Source organism: Vitis riparia, chromosome 16 (assembly GCF_004353265.1).
Source record: "Vitis riparia cultivar Riparia Gloire de Montpellier isolate 1030 chromosome 16, EGFV_Vit.rip_1.0, whole genome shotgun sequence".
NCBI lineage: Eukaryota > Viridiplantae > Streptophyta > Magnoliopsida > Vitales > Vitaceae > Vitis > Vitis riparia.
The window spans coordinates 13,252,768-13,270,380 of record NC_048446.1 but is presented as its reverse complement, the minus strand read 5'-3'; the positions used below and the strand labels follow the sequence as shown (position 1 = coordinate 13,270,380).

The window sequence follows — 17,613 nt, the reverse complement described above, 5'->3', positions numbered from 1 at the left end:
AAAGCAGTCTGCCTCCAATTGTCAAACTTTCATCTCAACAAATATTGTGCAACAAAAATGTATTGTGTAGCCCACTGTTTTATTTCTCCCGAGGAAACTATAATATATGGTCTCCCTAAATATTTTACACAACAAAATGATTTTTCATTATGCAAAATTTGTTGTCATATAGAGCACAAATTCATGCAACTTTTTAGCAACAAAAAGGGATTTCATCTTCCAAAATGATCTTTGGAGACAAAATTAGGTTTGTGGCAGAAAATCAAATTTGTTATACATAGTGAATTTCGATGATTGTACATGTACAATTGTATAAATATGTAGTATTTCTTAGGCCTAATCCTATATCATGGAGTTCAATAGCAATCCCTAGATTGGTCCACAGCGGAAGTTAATAATGGGATTCATAATTAGTGTTGATGATAATAACATTTTTATATTTTGATTGATTAGATGAAGTGGGTGAGAGTTGACTTCCATAAAATAATTTATATTTAAATAAATATTTTTATAATTCATATTTAATTTCATGATTTTTATAGCTATGCTTAGTATTTTTAGTCATTTTATTAATGGCGACAGTGGTAGGTGATGAATGATGATTGCAGGATGAAAAATAAAAATAAATTAAAATTTTAAACATTTCTTAATTTTTTTCTTCTACCCAATAGATTTTATGATAAAAAAAATGAGAAGTGTTGTTTATAAATCCCACTTGTCATATATATTTTTATTTTAATAATAATATTCTAACACATAGGGATTCTATATAGATGTAACGATAATTTCTAAACTTTGACTTTAAAAATTCATGTATGAAAACGATGTTCAAAATGTCTTTCAGCTTGCTTTTAACATTAATATCATTAATATTTTTTATACATCATAAGGTCATAAAGCAATTGTACGAAAAAATGAAAAATTTGAGGCTCAAAATTCTTTTCTGTAAAATTAATTAACATAAAGACTAATTGCTTGATTCAAAACATTTCAGATCAGAATTTCATTATACCTTTATATTATCCTTTAATTGATTTATGACAATAGTTAGAAATTAAAAGTGCGTTTACAAGTAATTTTAAAAAACGTTTTTAATATTTCTGGTACTTAAATAATAAAAATTTTCAAGTATTAAAAATATTAAAAGTACTTTTTAAAATTATTAACAAACGAGTTTTAAGTAATTAGAGATTAAGTTGTTAAAATAAGCTAATGAAAAAGTTAAATTGTTTAACAGTCAGTTTGATAATGATTAAGTGATATTGTTTTTTTTCATCGGAACCAAAAAAATCTCTTAAATATGATGTAAAATGAATCTTGTAGAGTTTAATAACTTTCTATTCCACTCTTTCCAAATCTCTATATAAAGAGCAATTGTATCCCTAAATAATCTAATCTACTTTTTTCTTTAATGCAGAAAATAGAAGAGAACTATTACATTTTTGTTTTCTCCTTTCTCTGTTTTTCTAACTATAGCCAAATGTCGTAGCCGCAACAAAGCTTGAAATATTCAAGGATGGAAGAAAAGGTGGTGAGTGTAAAAGATGGAGAATAATGTATGGGTGCATGGAAACTTCACGGTAGAACTTTTCAAGTGATCACCGCCTTTGATTGGAACACCGTGCACGTTTGAATATCAATCAATCAATCAACAGTTGTTAGGGCGACGCGTTTGGAGCCGCCCATCAAAGTCCAAAGTCAACTATTTGAAAAAGTCCAACATATCCTACGCTCCACAACTGGCAGCCTCACCAAACTGTTTCATGCTGCTTTTCCCTGCTACCTTTTGTCAAACGCGGATAAACGTTATCTAACTTATTCTACATTATCAATAGCTATCTTAGTATTTTTCATCTAATTTATGATAATATTTAGTCAAAGAAGTATATATACATATGTATTAAAGAGTTATTTAATAATTTTAATATTATTTTATTACATTAAATTATCATGATTGGTATGTAGATGTATGTACACGCTTTTGAATACAGCTGAATATAAAAAGTCATAAACAGAGGACCGAACAATGATTCCTCATTCCTGTACAAGGGTTCAATATCTCCATGAGTTTTTTTATTTGCATATTCCTCATAGTCATATTCAAAACAAGCCAACCTGTATCCCATCACTTCACTATCTATATAAACAAGCCCGTCACCAGAGCCACAGCCACTGCAACCTAGAGAAATACAACCCCTGTAATGGCGATAAAGCTCGAGTTATTCGCAATTTTTATGCTCTCTTTGTCATTTTTCTCTTCCACCCTATTGGCTTCTGACTCCGGCGACGTCAACTGGTGGTGCGACAAAACGCCATATCCGGCACCTTGCAAGTACTTCATGAGCCATGGTGGGCACAAGTACAATGCGCCCAAGCAGAAGTCCGAGTTCCGAAAGATGGCTATGGAGGTGGCCATGGAGCGAGCCCTCACCGCGCAGAGCCACAACAAGTGGCTGGGGTCCAAGTGCCGCAACGAGCGCGAGAAGGCTGCATGGGCTGATTGCTTGAAGCAGTATCAAGACACCATTCAACAACTCAACCAAACCCTGGACCCTGCAACCAAGTGCACAGACTTTGACCAGCAAACTTGGCTCAGCACAGCCTTGACAAACCTCGACACATGTCGGGCAGGTTTCGTGGAGCTCGGCGTTTCAGACTTCGTGTTGCCTCTCATGTCCAACAATGTGTCAAAGCTGATCAGCAACAGTTTAGCTATGAAAAATGATATTCCCGAGAAACATACATACAAAGAAGGGTTTCCCAGTTGGGTTAAAGCTGGGGATAGGAGGCTTTTGCAGTCAACGTCGACGGCGGCAAAGGCAAACCTAGTGGTGGCCCCGGATGGATCAGGGAATTATAAGACCATAAAGGCGGCGATTGAAGCAGCAGCGAAGAGGAGTGGGAGTGGGAGGTATGTGATACATGTGAAGAAAGGAGTGTACAAGGAGAATATAGAGATTGGGAACAAAATGAAGAATATAATGCTGGTGGGTGATGGGCTGAGGAACACCATTATTACTGGCAGCCGCAGCGTTGGAGGAGGCTTCACCACCTTCAACTCTGCCACAGTTGGTAAGACACCTCTCTTCTTTTCAGTCTTTTTAAATTTCCCTTCATATTTCAAGAGTAAAATGCAAGTCTCTAACATTCAATTATTATTATCATATAGTAGGATTAAAAAAATAGTGACTGCAAATCTTGTTTTCAGGTGTTTTAGAAAAGCATCATGTTATTTTCTCTGTATTACTTCACATGGTGGATTCGAGTATTATGAATCCCATCGGTTTTCAAATGGTCAAATGCCCAAAAGGTCAAGCGTTCTAGATTACTAATTAAGGCGACCTTTATTATCTTGACAAAAGAATTGCATGGATTTTCCAAGCAATCAATATCAGGTGTGAATGTCTAGAGGAAAAAATGGACAACCTAATCAATGGAAGCTTTGCCTTTTTTCTCCCTCTATCTATATACAATTAAAACTCGGTTGAAATTTGAAACAAAGATGTTGCCCATGATATTCAATGCCTGTAGATGTTTTAGCTTAGTCTAACATGCTTGTAAACCCCCTAAATGTCTACAACTCAAAAAGAACACTAACATTTTCTTATCGTATATACTACCTCTTTGAATACACATGGTATGCAAATAGTCTTACCTTGAAGTGACAATTTTTCTTTTGGTCGGTTTTAATTAAATTGGAATTTATTAGAACTAACTAATTTTTTGACCAAATTAAAGACTTAATTGGGACTGGATTTGATTCAGTTCAGTTAATTTCATCTGGGGCAAGTTGGGTCATACATTTTCTCTTCACATTTATCATGAATGCAAATGATCAGCATGATCGCATTATTATGTTTAAGAATAAAAATACAAACAATCGAAGCAATAATATGTGGGAATAATTTAAAATTTTGATAAAACTGACTTAATCTGATATGGTTTGATCCGATATTTACCGATTGATCGCTTTATCAGTTTTTTTGGCACATCCCTAACAAAGCCATACGAGTCTTCACTAATTTCATTACTTGGTTTTTTCTTTCAGCTGTGACTGGTGAAGGTTTCATAGCCCGTGGCATCACATTCCGCAACACGGCCGGTCCACAGAATCACCAAGCAGTGGCGCTCCGGTCAGGCTCCGACCTCTCTGTCTTCTACCAATGCTCCTTTGAAGGATACCAAGACACCCTCTATGTCCACTCGCAGCGACAATTCTACAAAGAATGCTACATCTATGGAACAGTAGATTTCATATTTGGCAACGCAGCAGTGGTCCTCCAAAACTGCATGATCTATGCCAGGAGGCCTATGGATAAACAAAAAAATGTAGTCACAGCACAAGGCAGATCTGATCCAAACCAAAACACCGGGATATCCATCCATAACAGCCGTGTCATGGCTGCAACCGACCTTAAACCGGTGCTGAGTTCCTTCAAGACCTTCTTGGGACGGCCATGGAAGGAGTACTCACGGACTGTTTACCTTGGAACTTACCTTGATACCTTGGTGGACTCTGCAGGCTGGTTGGAATGGGATGGAAACTTTGCCCTGAATACTTTGTACTATGGCGAGTATAAGAATTTCGGGCCTGGTTCATCGACCAGTGGGAGGGTGAAGTGGCGAGGCTATCGGGTTATAACCAGTGCAACTGAAGCTTCCAAGTTCAGTGTCGCCAACTTTATAGCTGGCCAGTCATGGTTACCGGCCACTGGTGTCCCGTTCAGGTCTGGTCTATGATGATGTCCAACACCGCATGTATGAAGTCCAATTTGCTGCTTGTTTATTTCTTTCGTTTGTTCTATATTCTTGTAAGACCTTCATGGGAACTGGAAATGGGATTTTCACAATCATTAACTTGTAATAAGAATTAATTATAATAATTCCCATGTTTCTGAGGGAACTGACCATTACTAGAATGTATCAATCTTCAAATTATTAGTTGAATCACAAATTAATTAGCAGCTGACTTCGAGGATTTGCTTGATTTTTGAACAGGAAAGAACCCTATAGGTAAAGGAACACACTGCTGTGAGGTTATCCACGCTCTTGACTAAGGCCACATTTGTTTTTTTGACTTAAGTATAAGTGGAATATAATTTAATTTGATTCTAAACACAAATTAATAGTATTAAGTATTAAATTAATTATTTAATTTTTTTTTAAGTATTAAGTTGTTTGTTTGTTATATTCCAAAAGTAAACATCTTAATGCATTAAGAAAATTAATTTTTATATTAATTCTCATTTGATCAAAAAGTAATTTAACATATTTCAATTTGACAATAAATTTTTTAAAGCTAATAATTTGGAATAAATAAATAAATAAAAAGAATAGATTGGTAAAACCTAAATAATATTAAAGACATTACATATTTTCAAATATTCAAATACATTGTATTTTGTACTATATCCAAATAAAAATCACATTTCTTACTATGGTAAAAGCTACAAAATGACAAATTAATTAATTAAATATTTGAAAAAGTTTATTTGCAATTTGGTCAAGTTGTTGCATGAATACTTGATTAGATGTTAGAAAAAAGTTATTGTCACTTTCCAATTCAACCACTTCATTGTTATATTCAAAAAGTAACCTACCAGCAACTAAAATTTTCCAAAGAAAATTGTGAATAATGGAAAAACATGTCATGACAATTTTTGTTTGATTAGTAAACAAATACGGTGTCATTCTCTTCAATATTGGAAAACATGCTTCAAGAACACCGAAAGCATAATATTGGTTGAATATCTCCTCTTTTCTTATAGCTCAACCAATACTACTATATACAAAAATCATTCAACCAATAGTGTACGTTACAATATGGTGTCATGAAACCCCAACTGTGTGTATATATTATATCTACAAAATATTATTTATCTAAAAAAATATAAGCATTAAGTTGATTAGTATTGTGAATAAACACAAATCATGTTAAATAAAATGAATAAAAAAAATTACTTAGTAGAGGCATTGGAAAATTATGTTACGGGTTGTGAATAGTTTTAGTCAAAATCCTTGAATTATGGACTATTTCTTCCCTTCCAACAACAACATACCTAAAGATCATATCAAAATTACAACCTACCATAACATTATGAAAACATTCTCTTTTCCCACAACCTCAATATGGTCTTGTTGATCATAAAGAATCCATGCATGAATAAGAGTTCCATCAATTGCACCAACAACCTACATGACAATAATTTTTTAAAATATAAATAATTATTTTATATGAGGATAAAAAAAAATATGATATGAATAATTACTAATAAAAAATAATATACCTTAAAATTTTGCCTTAGTTAATGATTAGAGATACCATTTGAACTATCATTGAATGATGGAAGAGTAATCATCTCTTTTGAGAACTTCACCATAGCCACTAAAATCTCATGGAAGCATTTGTGAATTATTTGAATGGAGTGTTAGAATCTATTCTTAATTAATTGATTTCAAATATTATGACTAATAATCATTATAAACATTATCATTTTCTCTTCAACATTTAAATGTTTACTATTAACAAACCACCATTTTTCCTAAAACTTATGACATGGAGAAATAAATCCATGGTTTTCTAGTTGCATTAGTTCATAATATATGCTAGATGAACGGTTTGAAAGCTTTTAAATGAAAAGTGAACCTATAAATGATGATGTAGAGATTTGTTGCTTATTAATGAATGAGTCACTTAATGATTGAAGTAATAACATAACCAATCTTTACTTTTTAAAACTCTTTCAATTTTTAACTTGATATCTTCCTCTTCAATTGATGATGCTGAGCTTAAACTACTTGAGTGATGTGAAGGATTCTCCATAAGAATATCTATTATAATATATATATATATATATATATATATATATATATATATATATATATATATATATATATAGTATTTATAATATAAAAGCATAACAATATCATCAAATAGTTTATAACAATATATAAGTAATGCTTCTAATGCTTCCATTACCATGAAAGACTATCAACTTATAATAATACACCCTTTTTAGATTATCAAAGTAGAGAGAATAATATAGGAACATGAGTATTCAATAAAATATAAAGAAAAAGTCTTATAATTGCAAAAGTTTAAATGTATCAAATGTCTGAAATAAACAAACCAAATGTACCACATACAATCATCATATAAGCAATATATCATATTCATTACACAAGTCCAAACAAAATATTCGAAGTCATTTTTCACAAGTTTTGAATCCATCCCATCCACTCTTAGTTACTTTCCATATCCATCAAGTCTCTACTCTTTTTTCTTGCAAAACACATAAGTTGCTACATAATACAATGGACTCTCATAGAGTCTCCTCAAAATCTTCATGCAATCATTTATTGAGGATCCTTTCAAAATTCTCTAATACATTCATTATTCTATTTATTTCTTCTTGAATGATCTCTTTCTTTCATTTCTTCTATTTTTCCCTTAGAATCTTGTACTTTATTATCTGACAAATTCTTATTTTTCTCTAAACTAATCAGTATTTCAATAGACATGGATGTAAAACTTGTTGATGACAATTGTTTTAAAAATAATTTAAAACTTAAATAATGAACCAATTAATACCATAAATTTATAGACAAAACTTGGTTTAGATGACTTTATTGTTTCTCTTCTATATAGAATTATTATTTTCTATTTTTTTTTTATCCAAACAAATAAACTCCAAATTAAACAAGACTTAATGTGTTAGATTCATTAACAAATTTAGTAATTTTTAAAAATAATTTGAAACTCAAATAATAAACCCATTAATATCAAAGAATTATGGATAAAAATTGGTTTATAATGGCTCTATTATTTTTTTACACATAATTATATTTTCATAAGTTCATACTATAAAAATGATCTTCAAATCAAGTGACTCTTTGTATTAAATTTATTAATGATATTTTAACAATTTTTAAAAATAATTTGGAACTCAAAAAAAAAAATCGAATCAATAAAAAAAATAACATGATTTTACTTTTTCTCCTATACAAACAAATATATTTTTTGAATTTAGGTAAATAAATGATAATTTAAGTAAGACATAATTAATAATTTAATTTCTTTAATAATTTTACAATTTATAAGAATAATTTTGAATTTAATTTCGAAATGAATTAAATTTAATTTATATTATATAAATTGAATTCTCAATGTTTTTACAAAATCAAAACAAAAAAAAATTAATTTCAATAACAACTTATCTAAATAAGTTTTTTATTTTTTATTTTTAAAACTTGTTTTAAAAATAACTTACCAAACACCCTTATTTTTATAAAATATTAGAAAAATGTTTTTTATTCTTTAATTTAAAAACAGTTTTTAAAATCAATTTTCAAAAAACATGGTCCCTAAACTACTTGTTTATGTGGCTTGCATAAATTCTAACAATTTATTCTTTGCGTAGACATACAAAAAAAAAAAAAAAAAAAAAAACCTAATCCATCTCGTTCATACTAATCCACAAAAGTTTTATGCACTAGAGGTCATGATACTTAATAATTAGTTTAAGACTTAAATTAATAATATACACTCCAATAGTAATTTTTCTAGAGTAAAAATGGTTGAGAAAGACAATTTTAAATACATGTTGAGCCACAACTATCAATTGTCATTATTTGGGAAAAAAAAAAATCAGTTAGAGAATATTGTCTTCAAAAAAATTGTTTTGATTTGCACCATACCAAACAATGTAAATTCATTTTTTTATGGTCACAAGTTGGAATTTGAAGTGCCTAAAGGCACAATTTAAGCTTATGTTATTTATCTTTTTGTTGCAATATTATCTTATTTATTTATGTTTTTATTGGTTTATTTGTTCTTGTATTTATGATTTGTAAGCATTATAACCCAACCAGGTTGGATTTGGAGCTCTAAATGATGAAATCTCAAGCTGGGCTGGGCCTTTTGAGCTTGAAATCTCACTCTAAACTAAAACTAATTGAAGCATCTTGGCGCATTAAATCCTTATACACCAATCTTTGAATGCTTTGGGCCATTTGAAAAGAGCATGCCACACATTTTGTAGCCCACTAAGCCCATTTGTTCTATGAAAATGTAAATCAGTAAATGTAAGAGGTTAATATCTAGATGGTCCTCAATAATTTTTTTCTTATTATATCCCAAATCTTAAATGTTAAAGTACTTTATTTTCTTAAATCACTATTTTAGATAAGTTCAATTTAATTAATTAATCTCTTTTAGTAATCTCATAGATATTTAATGATAATCTAGATAAATTAATAATAAAACTATACACAATGATACCAAATATGCATGGAAAAAAAACCTACAAAGATTGTTACTCACCATTTCTATATATACAAAAACCATGGATCTATTGATCATAATAAAATTCATTAAATATGAAATATGAGCACATAATTTTATCTATCTAGAAGTTATATATATATATATAGTAGCATAAGACTTACAAGACCATCATCCACACTTCTTTATACCTATAATTCGACATACCATCATGCTCCTTAATTAGATCGCCTCAAAACAATAGTGAGGCTTGACATCTTGAATCCTCATCTATGCCTTTTCTTTCTTTTTAAGGGTTTACGAACCTCGATAGGATAAAGACCTCGTTAGACAATTTTTAGGGTTCTCTTTTTTTGTGTGTAAAATAAGTTTTCTAATTTATTTTTATGGCAAAATAATGGTTAGGTTGTTAGTCATCTCATACTATGCAAACACTAATTTTTTAAAAAGTAAGAAATTTATCATAAGTATTAAATTAAAACATTTTTTAGACTTAAAAGTGTGAGGTATTTGAATGCCCTTTAAGGTGGCACACCTGAGCACCTGACCACTCCCTATTGGGCATTCATGTGTCCAACCCAATTTCATCTTTTTGCATGTTACTATCCACTCAATTATCTTATATGCATGCTTTCAAGCCTCCATTACTATTAAAATATGTATTCTAATACATCATTATTATCTTGATATAAATGCTTGAGCTTTAATTGTAGTTTCTCGATACCAACCCTCTTCGAAGCTAAATTATCAATTTAAACTAACACCATATAATTCATTTTTAGAATGGGTAATAAGTGTGTAATCCTAATAATCAAATTTCCACTATTTCGCACTTTATTTGTTCTTACCTCTTATTCATATCATTATAGTAATAATTGACATTATTATTCGAGGGGGACATATAAACCAAAATACAATCATAATATCTATTGTTTATGTTATTATTTGATATTAGGTAAGGGTTTCCATTTTCTGAAAAGGGCCAATTGTGATTGACACTAAGAAAAGCACAATTATTAGCCATATTTACCACAATCCAAGATCATTAAAGATGAATCTCGTGTGCACTTGGAAAAGGCCAATGATACTTGTAGTTGACAAAATTAACTTGCAAGATATCAATAATCCATGCTTCATGCACTTGTCTAAAAGTTTGTTTTTGATATCTTTTTGCTCCACAAAAGTTAAATTGTGTACCCACTTAAATAATTTTCATGCTCCTTTATTTTTCTTTCTTTTCTCAATTTTTTAAGGCATATATGTCAAATCATGAACACAAAGTAATGGATTCTTCTTGTCTTGATGAATTTGAGTTAGAGAACTTAGAGGTGAGGTGTAAACCATTGGATTCATATGCATTCTTAGCTGGCCAAGAACCAAACTAAATTGATTAATTTTGATTTAATTGGAAACAACAACAATAGATTAAATTGATGAATTAAGCTAAGTTGGTGTTTATTTTCTTACTTAAATCTAAATATAACTTAATTTAATTTAATTCTAAATAAAATTTAATAGTATTAAGTCGTTTATTTTTTATGATTTTATTTCTATTAAGTATTAATTAGTAATAAAATGAAAGTCAATGTTTTAATTTTTTTTTTTTAAATTAGTATTTAACAAAAAGTCAAATATTTTACCTCTTTCTATTCAATGATTTTTTTTTTAAAAAAAAAAGTAATAAGTAAATAAAAAAAAAAATTAAAAAACAAATCATCTAAAGTCTAAATGTAAATTACATTCAATATTAAATTAAAAAAAACACGTACCACATTTGATTTGATTCATTCAATATGGTTAAAAATTAGGCTCATATATTTTCGATGGTCTAGAAATGCCTATTTCCATGCTTGATGACTAAATATAAGTTATCTAATACAACCCAAAAATATGGTAAATAAAATAAGAAGGAAGATGAAAGAATTGAGTTGATCAATATTACTTTTAGGGAAAAACTAAAAGAAAAAGGTAACTTATTATGATTTTGTCCTCAATTCAAACGGACTAACAAAAAATTTTCCTCATCAACCAAGCCTATCACTTTGCTTTTTCAATAGATTCAACCAATAAATTTTAAAAAATAAAATAAATCAAATTAAATTGTTTCAATTTGGTTTGATTCTTTGGATTTATTGGTTTCACCTTTTTCTTACACTCCTCTAATTTGAGCCCTTTGTGGATATCAAAAGTGACCAAAAGGGAGGTGTAATATCAGCTTGTTTATTTGATTTTTCATGTAAAATATAAAAAGTAATAAATATAAAATAAATAATATTTAAATATTTATATGTTTTAAATTTTTGAATTTTTATATAAAATAAAAATAAGAGTCAAAGAATGATGGTGGAAAATTTTTATTGAAATCAAACTTTTATGATGGTGAAAAACTTTTATTGAAGTCAAACTTTTTGTTTTCCCATTCTCTTTTGCCTCCTTTACTTTTGTTTTCTATGACTCACTTGTATTTTTCTTAGAATTTTTCATAATATAATATTAAATAACATAATGAACAGGTAAGCATGATGCAAATATTTATGTCATATTCAATATTTCCATCCAATATGAAGAGATAAGTATAGATATTTATTATCTTTTTTACAAATCTCATATGAAATTTCAAATATAATTAAAAGGAAATTAAAAAAAAAAAAAAAAGCCCATTCCAATTCATGATAAGTTATGGGAATGGTTGTGTATAGTCATACAAGCTTTATTCCAAACTTACTTGGGAAAGTTTTTTATTTTTGTCTTCAGTTCAAAAATAAACTTAAAGTCAAAATCATAATTTTCGTAATGTTATAAAATTTTGTTAAATATAAAAAAACTTACATAAAACATAATAAAACTTCTAAGTTATACTTGGTTCCTAAAAAGTATTAAGGAAAAAACTATTTAAAAAAAGATTTTCTTATATTTAATTGTTTTATAAAAAATACCAAAAAAAAAATCAAATATAATTAAGATTAATTAAAATTTTGTATATTTCAAAATTATTTAATTTTTATATCAAAAAATTAAAATAAATGAAATAATTTTGAAATAGCATAAGAAAATAATTTATTAATTTTAAATCTACTTTCATTTTCCTTTCACTTTTTCTCACATTTTCCCTCAAAACTTCGAAGAACCAAACATACCCTTAAAAAATAGCATTTTCATGGTATTTAATTATGCTTTTTTATTAAGACATAAAATTATTATTTTTTTTTTTATAAAAAACAGTTTTTAATTTCTTAAAAGTTTATCTAAACAAAGACTTTCATAATATACATTTTTTATTGTTGAGTATATTATACTTATATTAATTTCTTAGAAAACCTAATTTAATATCTATACTACTAATGTTTTATCACTTCATGTAAAATTGTTCTAGAAAATTTATGTCCAATATTTTTTTTTTCTATATTTTTATAAAAATCTAATATTAATGACCAATGTTTTGTCACAGTCAGACCAAATATTTATAGCTTATTACATTTTATGAAAAATAATATCTCAGGATGTAAATATTCTTTCCACACCTCCTACCCACCCCCATCAACCAAATATAACCTTAATTTTAACTAAGAAACAACTAACATTTGCATATATTTAATCTTTTGTGTTATATCTCACCCTTTTTAGATCTTCTTCTTCTTCTTCTTTTTTTTCTTTTTTTTTTTTTTTCAAACCCTTGAGGAGGAAATAATAATGGTCTATTCAAAGGTCTAACCAACAGTGTTGTGCAATATCTCAGTGGTCTCCTTGGATGAATTTGAGGAAACAATAGGTAAAGTTTTGGGAGAGGCACTTGAGAACTATACTTGTGCTTTTTGTTTCTATTTGCATTAATTTAAATAATTTTTTTTAAAAAAAATGTCATAGTCCATAAATTTAGGGTACCCAACAAAAACAAAATGATGGGGTGAATATAATATCTCTACCCCTTCTATGGCCTACATGTATTCATACACTTTGAGCTTTGAGTATTTTCCACTCGTTGGCCCTACCACATTATACTCCTTAGATATTTCTTCACCTTCTCCTCAGCATGATCTCACAACAAAAATATATATATATTTTTTTTTCTTTTTTTCATTCTTGATTTTTTTTTTTTTCTTTCAATGCTTTGGATTGAACAGGGAAGGCAAGATAATTCTAGTAGGTTCATGTGTGCATGTTTTTGGTCATGATCAGTAGTTGAAGGGTAAAGCTTGGTTTGTTACTTTTTAAAGCTTAATTACACTTTTCCTATGTGGCATTATATCTCCTTTTGATTATTATCATTTGTCAAAATTATGCCTATTTCATGCATCAACATTTTCCCAATAAAATTGATCATTAAATTAGAAAAGTTGCAGAATTGTAGGTAACCAAGGGGACCATTGGTTCAACCATACCCAAATTATAATACCCATAAAACCTTATGAATTTATTTAGATGGTGCTACATGAAGCATTACTTTTATCACTACTTTGCATTTGATTATATGGAAAGTAGTAATATGATACAAGTGAAAATTTTTGAATTACTTTTTAATTTATGTGATATCAATTACATAATTATATATATATAAAGATGTTCATCTTCAAAGTAGTTTTTCTTTTTAATCCTTTTATTAAGCATAATGATGTGCATCGGGTTTTAATGAGTTTTAATAAGTTTAATAAGTAACGTCAAGTAATTCTGCTTTCTAGAGAAGTGCATTGTTGAAATTGGGTTGGGTTCATCAATTTATTTTGTGTCGTCTTAAAATTGGATTAGACCTTACTTTTTGGTCGATAGTTTAATTAATTGATTATGTACTAAATTTTAAGTTAGATTCTAAAACTAAGGGGTGTTTGTTTTTTTAGGTTTTTGGTAAAAGTAATTTGTTTTCATAATTTAAGTTGTTTGATTTTTTACTTTTTTATAATTTATTATAAATTTTTTTATTGAATAAAAAAAAGATAAAATATGATATTTTCTCTAAATAAAAAAAATAATATATTGGTGTTTATTTACTTTTTAATACTTAATAGAAATAAAATACTATAAAAACAAACAACTAAATATTTAACACGATTAAACATTAAGGTTCTATTTAGAATTAAGTAAAAAAACAAATACCACCTAACAATTTAAAATTATTTTTTAATTTTAGCTATTTAGGAATTTTGATCATAAAGAAAATGTTGAATAACCGATTTTTTAATTTATGAAGTGGTTTTCTTATATATGAGTATTATTGTTTTTTCTGATAACTCTTTGAGTTAATTACGAGAATATAAATAATTCTAAACTTCTAATATACTTCAAAAAAAAAATCTATTTATTAAAATAAAAATAATTTGAGTGGGTCAAAAATGTAATTATTTTCTTAATTTGGCCAGGATTATGGAAGAGATTTAGAGTAAATATCTCATAATCTTATAAAAAAAATGTTACATATTCATAAATTGGAATATTATTCTTTTAAAAAGAGAGAGAGAGAGAGAGAGAGACTACGACAAGTACAGAATGACAAGAAAAAGGACATTACAGAGGGCGTAAGCCCATTGTTTGACTACTAAACCAGGCAGATGATCTGCCTCTAATTATAACATTAATTATTTGGAAGCCTTAAAGGCAATCAAGGGCAATCTGGTCTGTTACATGCTTCTCGATGGACACGGACCAATGATAGATTTCCACGTGGACATTCATATGGGAACTCCCGATGCAAGCTATAGGTGCTAGAACCTGGGGCCGTAGCTATAAAGTGGTGGGACCCAAGGTATATTGGAGAAGCCGCATCTTTATTGGTTGCGGTGAAGTACAGCCATCCAAAGTGTGCCACGTAATCATTCGACGGGCATTCACTGGACACCCAAAAGAAGCGTTAGGACGGAAGCAATGATGTGCTATAGTCGTCATGATTGTAAAGTTGGGCCCACATGATTTCATCTCCGCCCCACATCATATTATTTTATTTTCCTTCTTTTTGGTATTTATTATTTATTATAATTCATTTACACAAAGACAAGTTTGCTTTCAGCCTAAAAACGAATATTCAAATTTATTTTTTATTCACTTAATTTCTTTCATGATTATGAATTTATATATAAATATTCTACCAAAAAATAGTACTTCTTTTATTATTATTTAGGCTACTTGTTGGAAATATGGAATTTTTTTTTTATTTTTTTTATTGATTTACCTTTTTGACTGACTTGAAAGGTATGTGATTTTTTTATTTATTTTAGGGCTCTAAGAAAATAATAATTTGATTTTATTATAAACACGTGGATAATACGGAATAGGAAGGTGGTGATGAAAGATGACCGTCCGATCACGTGTGAGACTTTTGCTTCACTTCATTACTTTCTATTTATATATTGTATTTGTATAGTCCCCTAATCGACGGCTATGATCTTGTAATATCTCGTATAAATTATACTGGGTCCCACTCAATAGAACTATACGCCACTCCAAATGTCATGTAGATTCGATCGACGGCTTATAACCTACGACACAACACTTAACGATGGAATCGGTCACATCAAAATCAATGCTCGTTCTTGGGCTAGTTACACGTGCAAGCTTGTTATGGCACGTGACAGTGAGGGGACCCACGCCAAGTTGCGAGCTCAATCATAATGGCTAGCCCACGCCGGACCGCAAGCCGCCACGTACTTGTGTTCAAAGGCGCATCATTCCCATTCACCGCTGTGGGCCCCGCCATCCACCACACTAACCCCGGCTCGGCACGTCTGGGACACGGCTCATTCGGCTGGCGGCCCGCAATCATTCGAAGTTTGAAATTTGGAGAAATGTCGCTCTCACGATGTTCATAGTAGTGGGCCCACATCATAAGGCAGCACGTGAAGGCTATGTGGCAGTGCGGATGAGGCTATCAAAGTAACAAACCAATGGGAGATTGCCACCTTTAATGCCGGAGATCTTATTGCTCAAATTACCGAAAATGCCCCTTTGTAAGTGGAAAAGAGCGGAAAAGAGGGAGTACAGAACGGGAGTTGAAACGGGGCTTGGGCTGAGGAGCGAGCTGAGAGACGGAGAAAATTTGTATAATGGAGTGTAATAATGAGAGTGGGGAGTGGAGGGTGTAACGTATCGGTCACGAGCAAAGCCGGTACGTTCAATGATGTCCATCTCTAATATATTTATATGTTTATTGGGAAGGACAATTTTGGAAATCTCTGTCTAACACATACGGCTTACTTCAGATTTTTCTGATTGGCTGTCGAGAAAATACAGAGCGATGCTCCTTGGGTTGACGAGGCCCATGAATGATTCTAATTTTAAGCTATTGGGTTGTGTATGTGGTTCTTTGATGTAAAATGAGCAAGTGGACGGTCGTAGTAGTGGGTTGTGTGGCTTAATTATTAGTCGCTTACCAAACTTTCAATGAAGTAGGAATATGTTTAATTTATATTATAAGGTTTGTTAAAGAATTAGTGGCAAAAAAACATTTGTTGCTTTTCAAAAGAACACAAATCTTGATTGTTAACCCCTTCGTTAAGATATTCTCTTACAACATCAACAAGAAAACCAAAAAGCCAATATAAGTTGATTAGTGTGTATGCGTTTTTCTTTTTTCTTTTTTTTTTTCCTTTTGAAGCAAAATTTGTTTGGAGGAGAAGTTACACGGTTACACCAAATGTTACTACATAAGATTATTCAAGTTGGATACATCTTCCATAATAAATTCAAAAAGTGCTTTCTAATTTTTACTCCTTTTATCATTTATAAGAGTATCAAGGCTTTGTTTGGATTGACTTAAACTTTTTTTTTTATTTTTTGTAAGTTTAATAAGATTTTTTGAAGTCCATTTGGCTAATTTGATTCAAAGAAATTATTACTTAGTGTAAGAATTCTATTTTGAATTATATAAAAAGATTTTTCTTGCACAATAAAATTTTTATAATACTGATATCACCTTTATCGAAATTGTAATTTTTATTTCAATTTCAAATTTTAATTAAAGTTAGAAATAGATAGTTATCCAAACAAGACTTAAATCTTGTTGTAGACGATATCTTAATTGATTAAATAAACAATTAAGTTGAAGGGTGAAAAACAAATTTGAAAGATACGTGTAAAATAAGAGGATGTAAGAAGACTTTAGGGTATAACTAGGAAGCACTTCAATGTTTGAAAAAAGTGGGATAAATTGAAAAAGTATGATTCGAATGGGGATTACATGGAATTGGGGATTGGGTAGGATTGATGGTAGGAAATGGGAATTGGAAGAGGGGGCCACGCCAGGAAATGGGGCATACAAAACTTTTGGCCAGACGCTGTTCCATTACATCACCCACCAATATGCACCCCCGCAATATTCTATTCAACCTTTTCGGGGTCTTCTAAAC

At 29.8% G+C, this 17,613-nt stretch overlaps 1 protein-coding gene across 1 annotated transcript; it reads left to right on the top strand.

The window, feature by feature from the left end:
• Nucleotides 1-2,188: 2,188 nt before the first annotated feature.
• On the top strand, nucleotides 2,189-4,919 carry LOC117933126 (probable pectinesterase/pectinesterase inhibitor 17). The gene is made up of 3 exons (XM_034854519.1): nucleotides 2,189-3,072; nucleotides 4,049-4,765; nucleotides 4,816-4,919. The coding sequence occupies exons 1-2, from the start codon at nucleotides 2,202-2,204 to the stop codon at nucleotides 4,738-4,740; spliced, it is 1,563 nt and encodes a 520-aa protein (XP_034710410.1). The 5' UTR covers nucleotides 2,189-2,201; the 3' UTR covers nucleotides 4,741-4,765; nucleotides 4,816-4,919.
• Nucleotides 4,920-17,613: the final 12,694 nt, after the last annotated feature.

Excerpts from the sequence above, each read along its gene's own strand:
- LOC117933126 (XM_034854519.1), top strand. The coding sequence starts at position 2,202 with ATGGCGATAAAGCTCGAGTTATTCGCAATTTTTATGCTCTCTTTGTCA. Across the intron at positions 3,073-4,048 it reads CTTCAACTCTGCCACAGTTG|CTGTGACTGGTGAAGGTTTC; the intron begins GTAAGACACCTC and ends TTTTTCTTTCAG.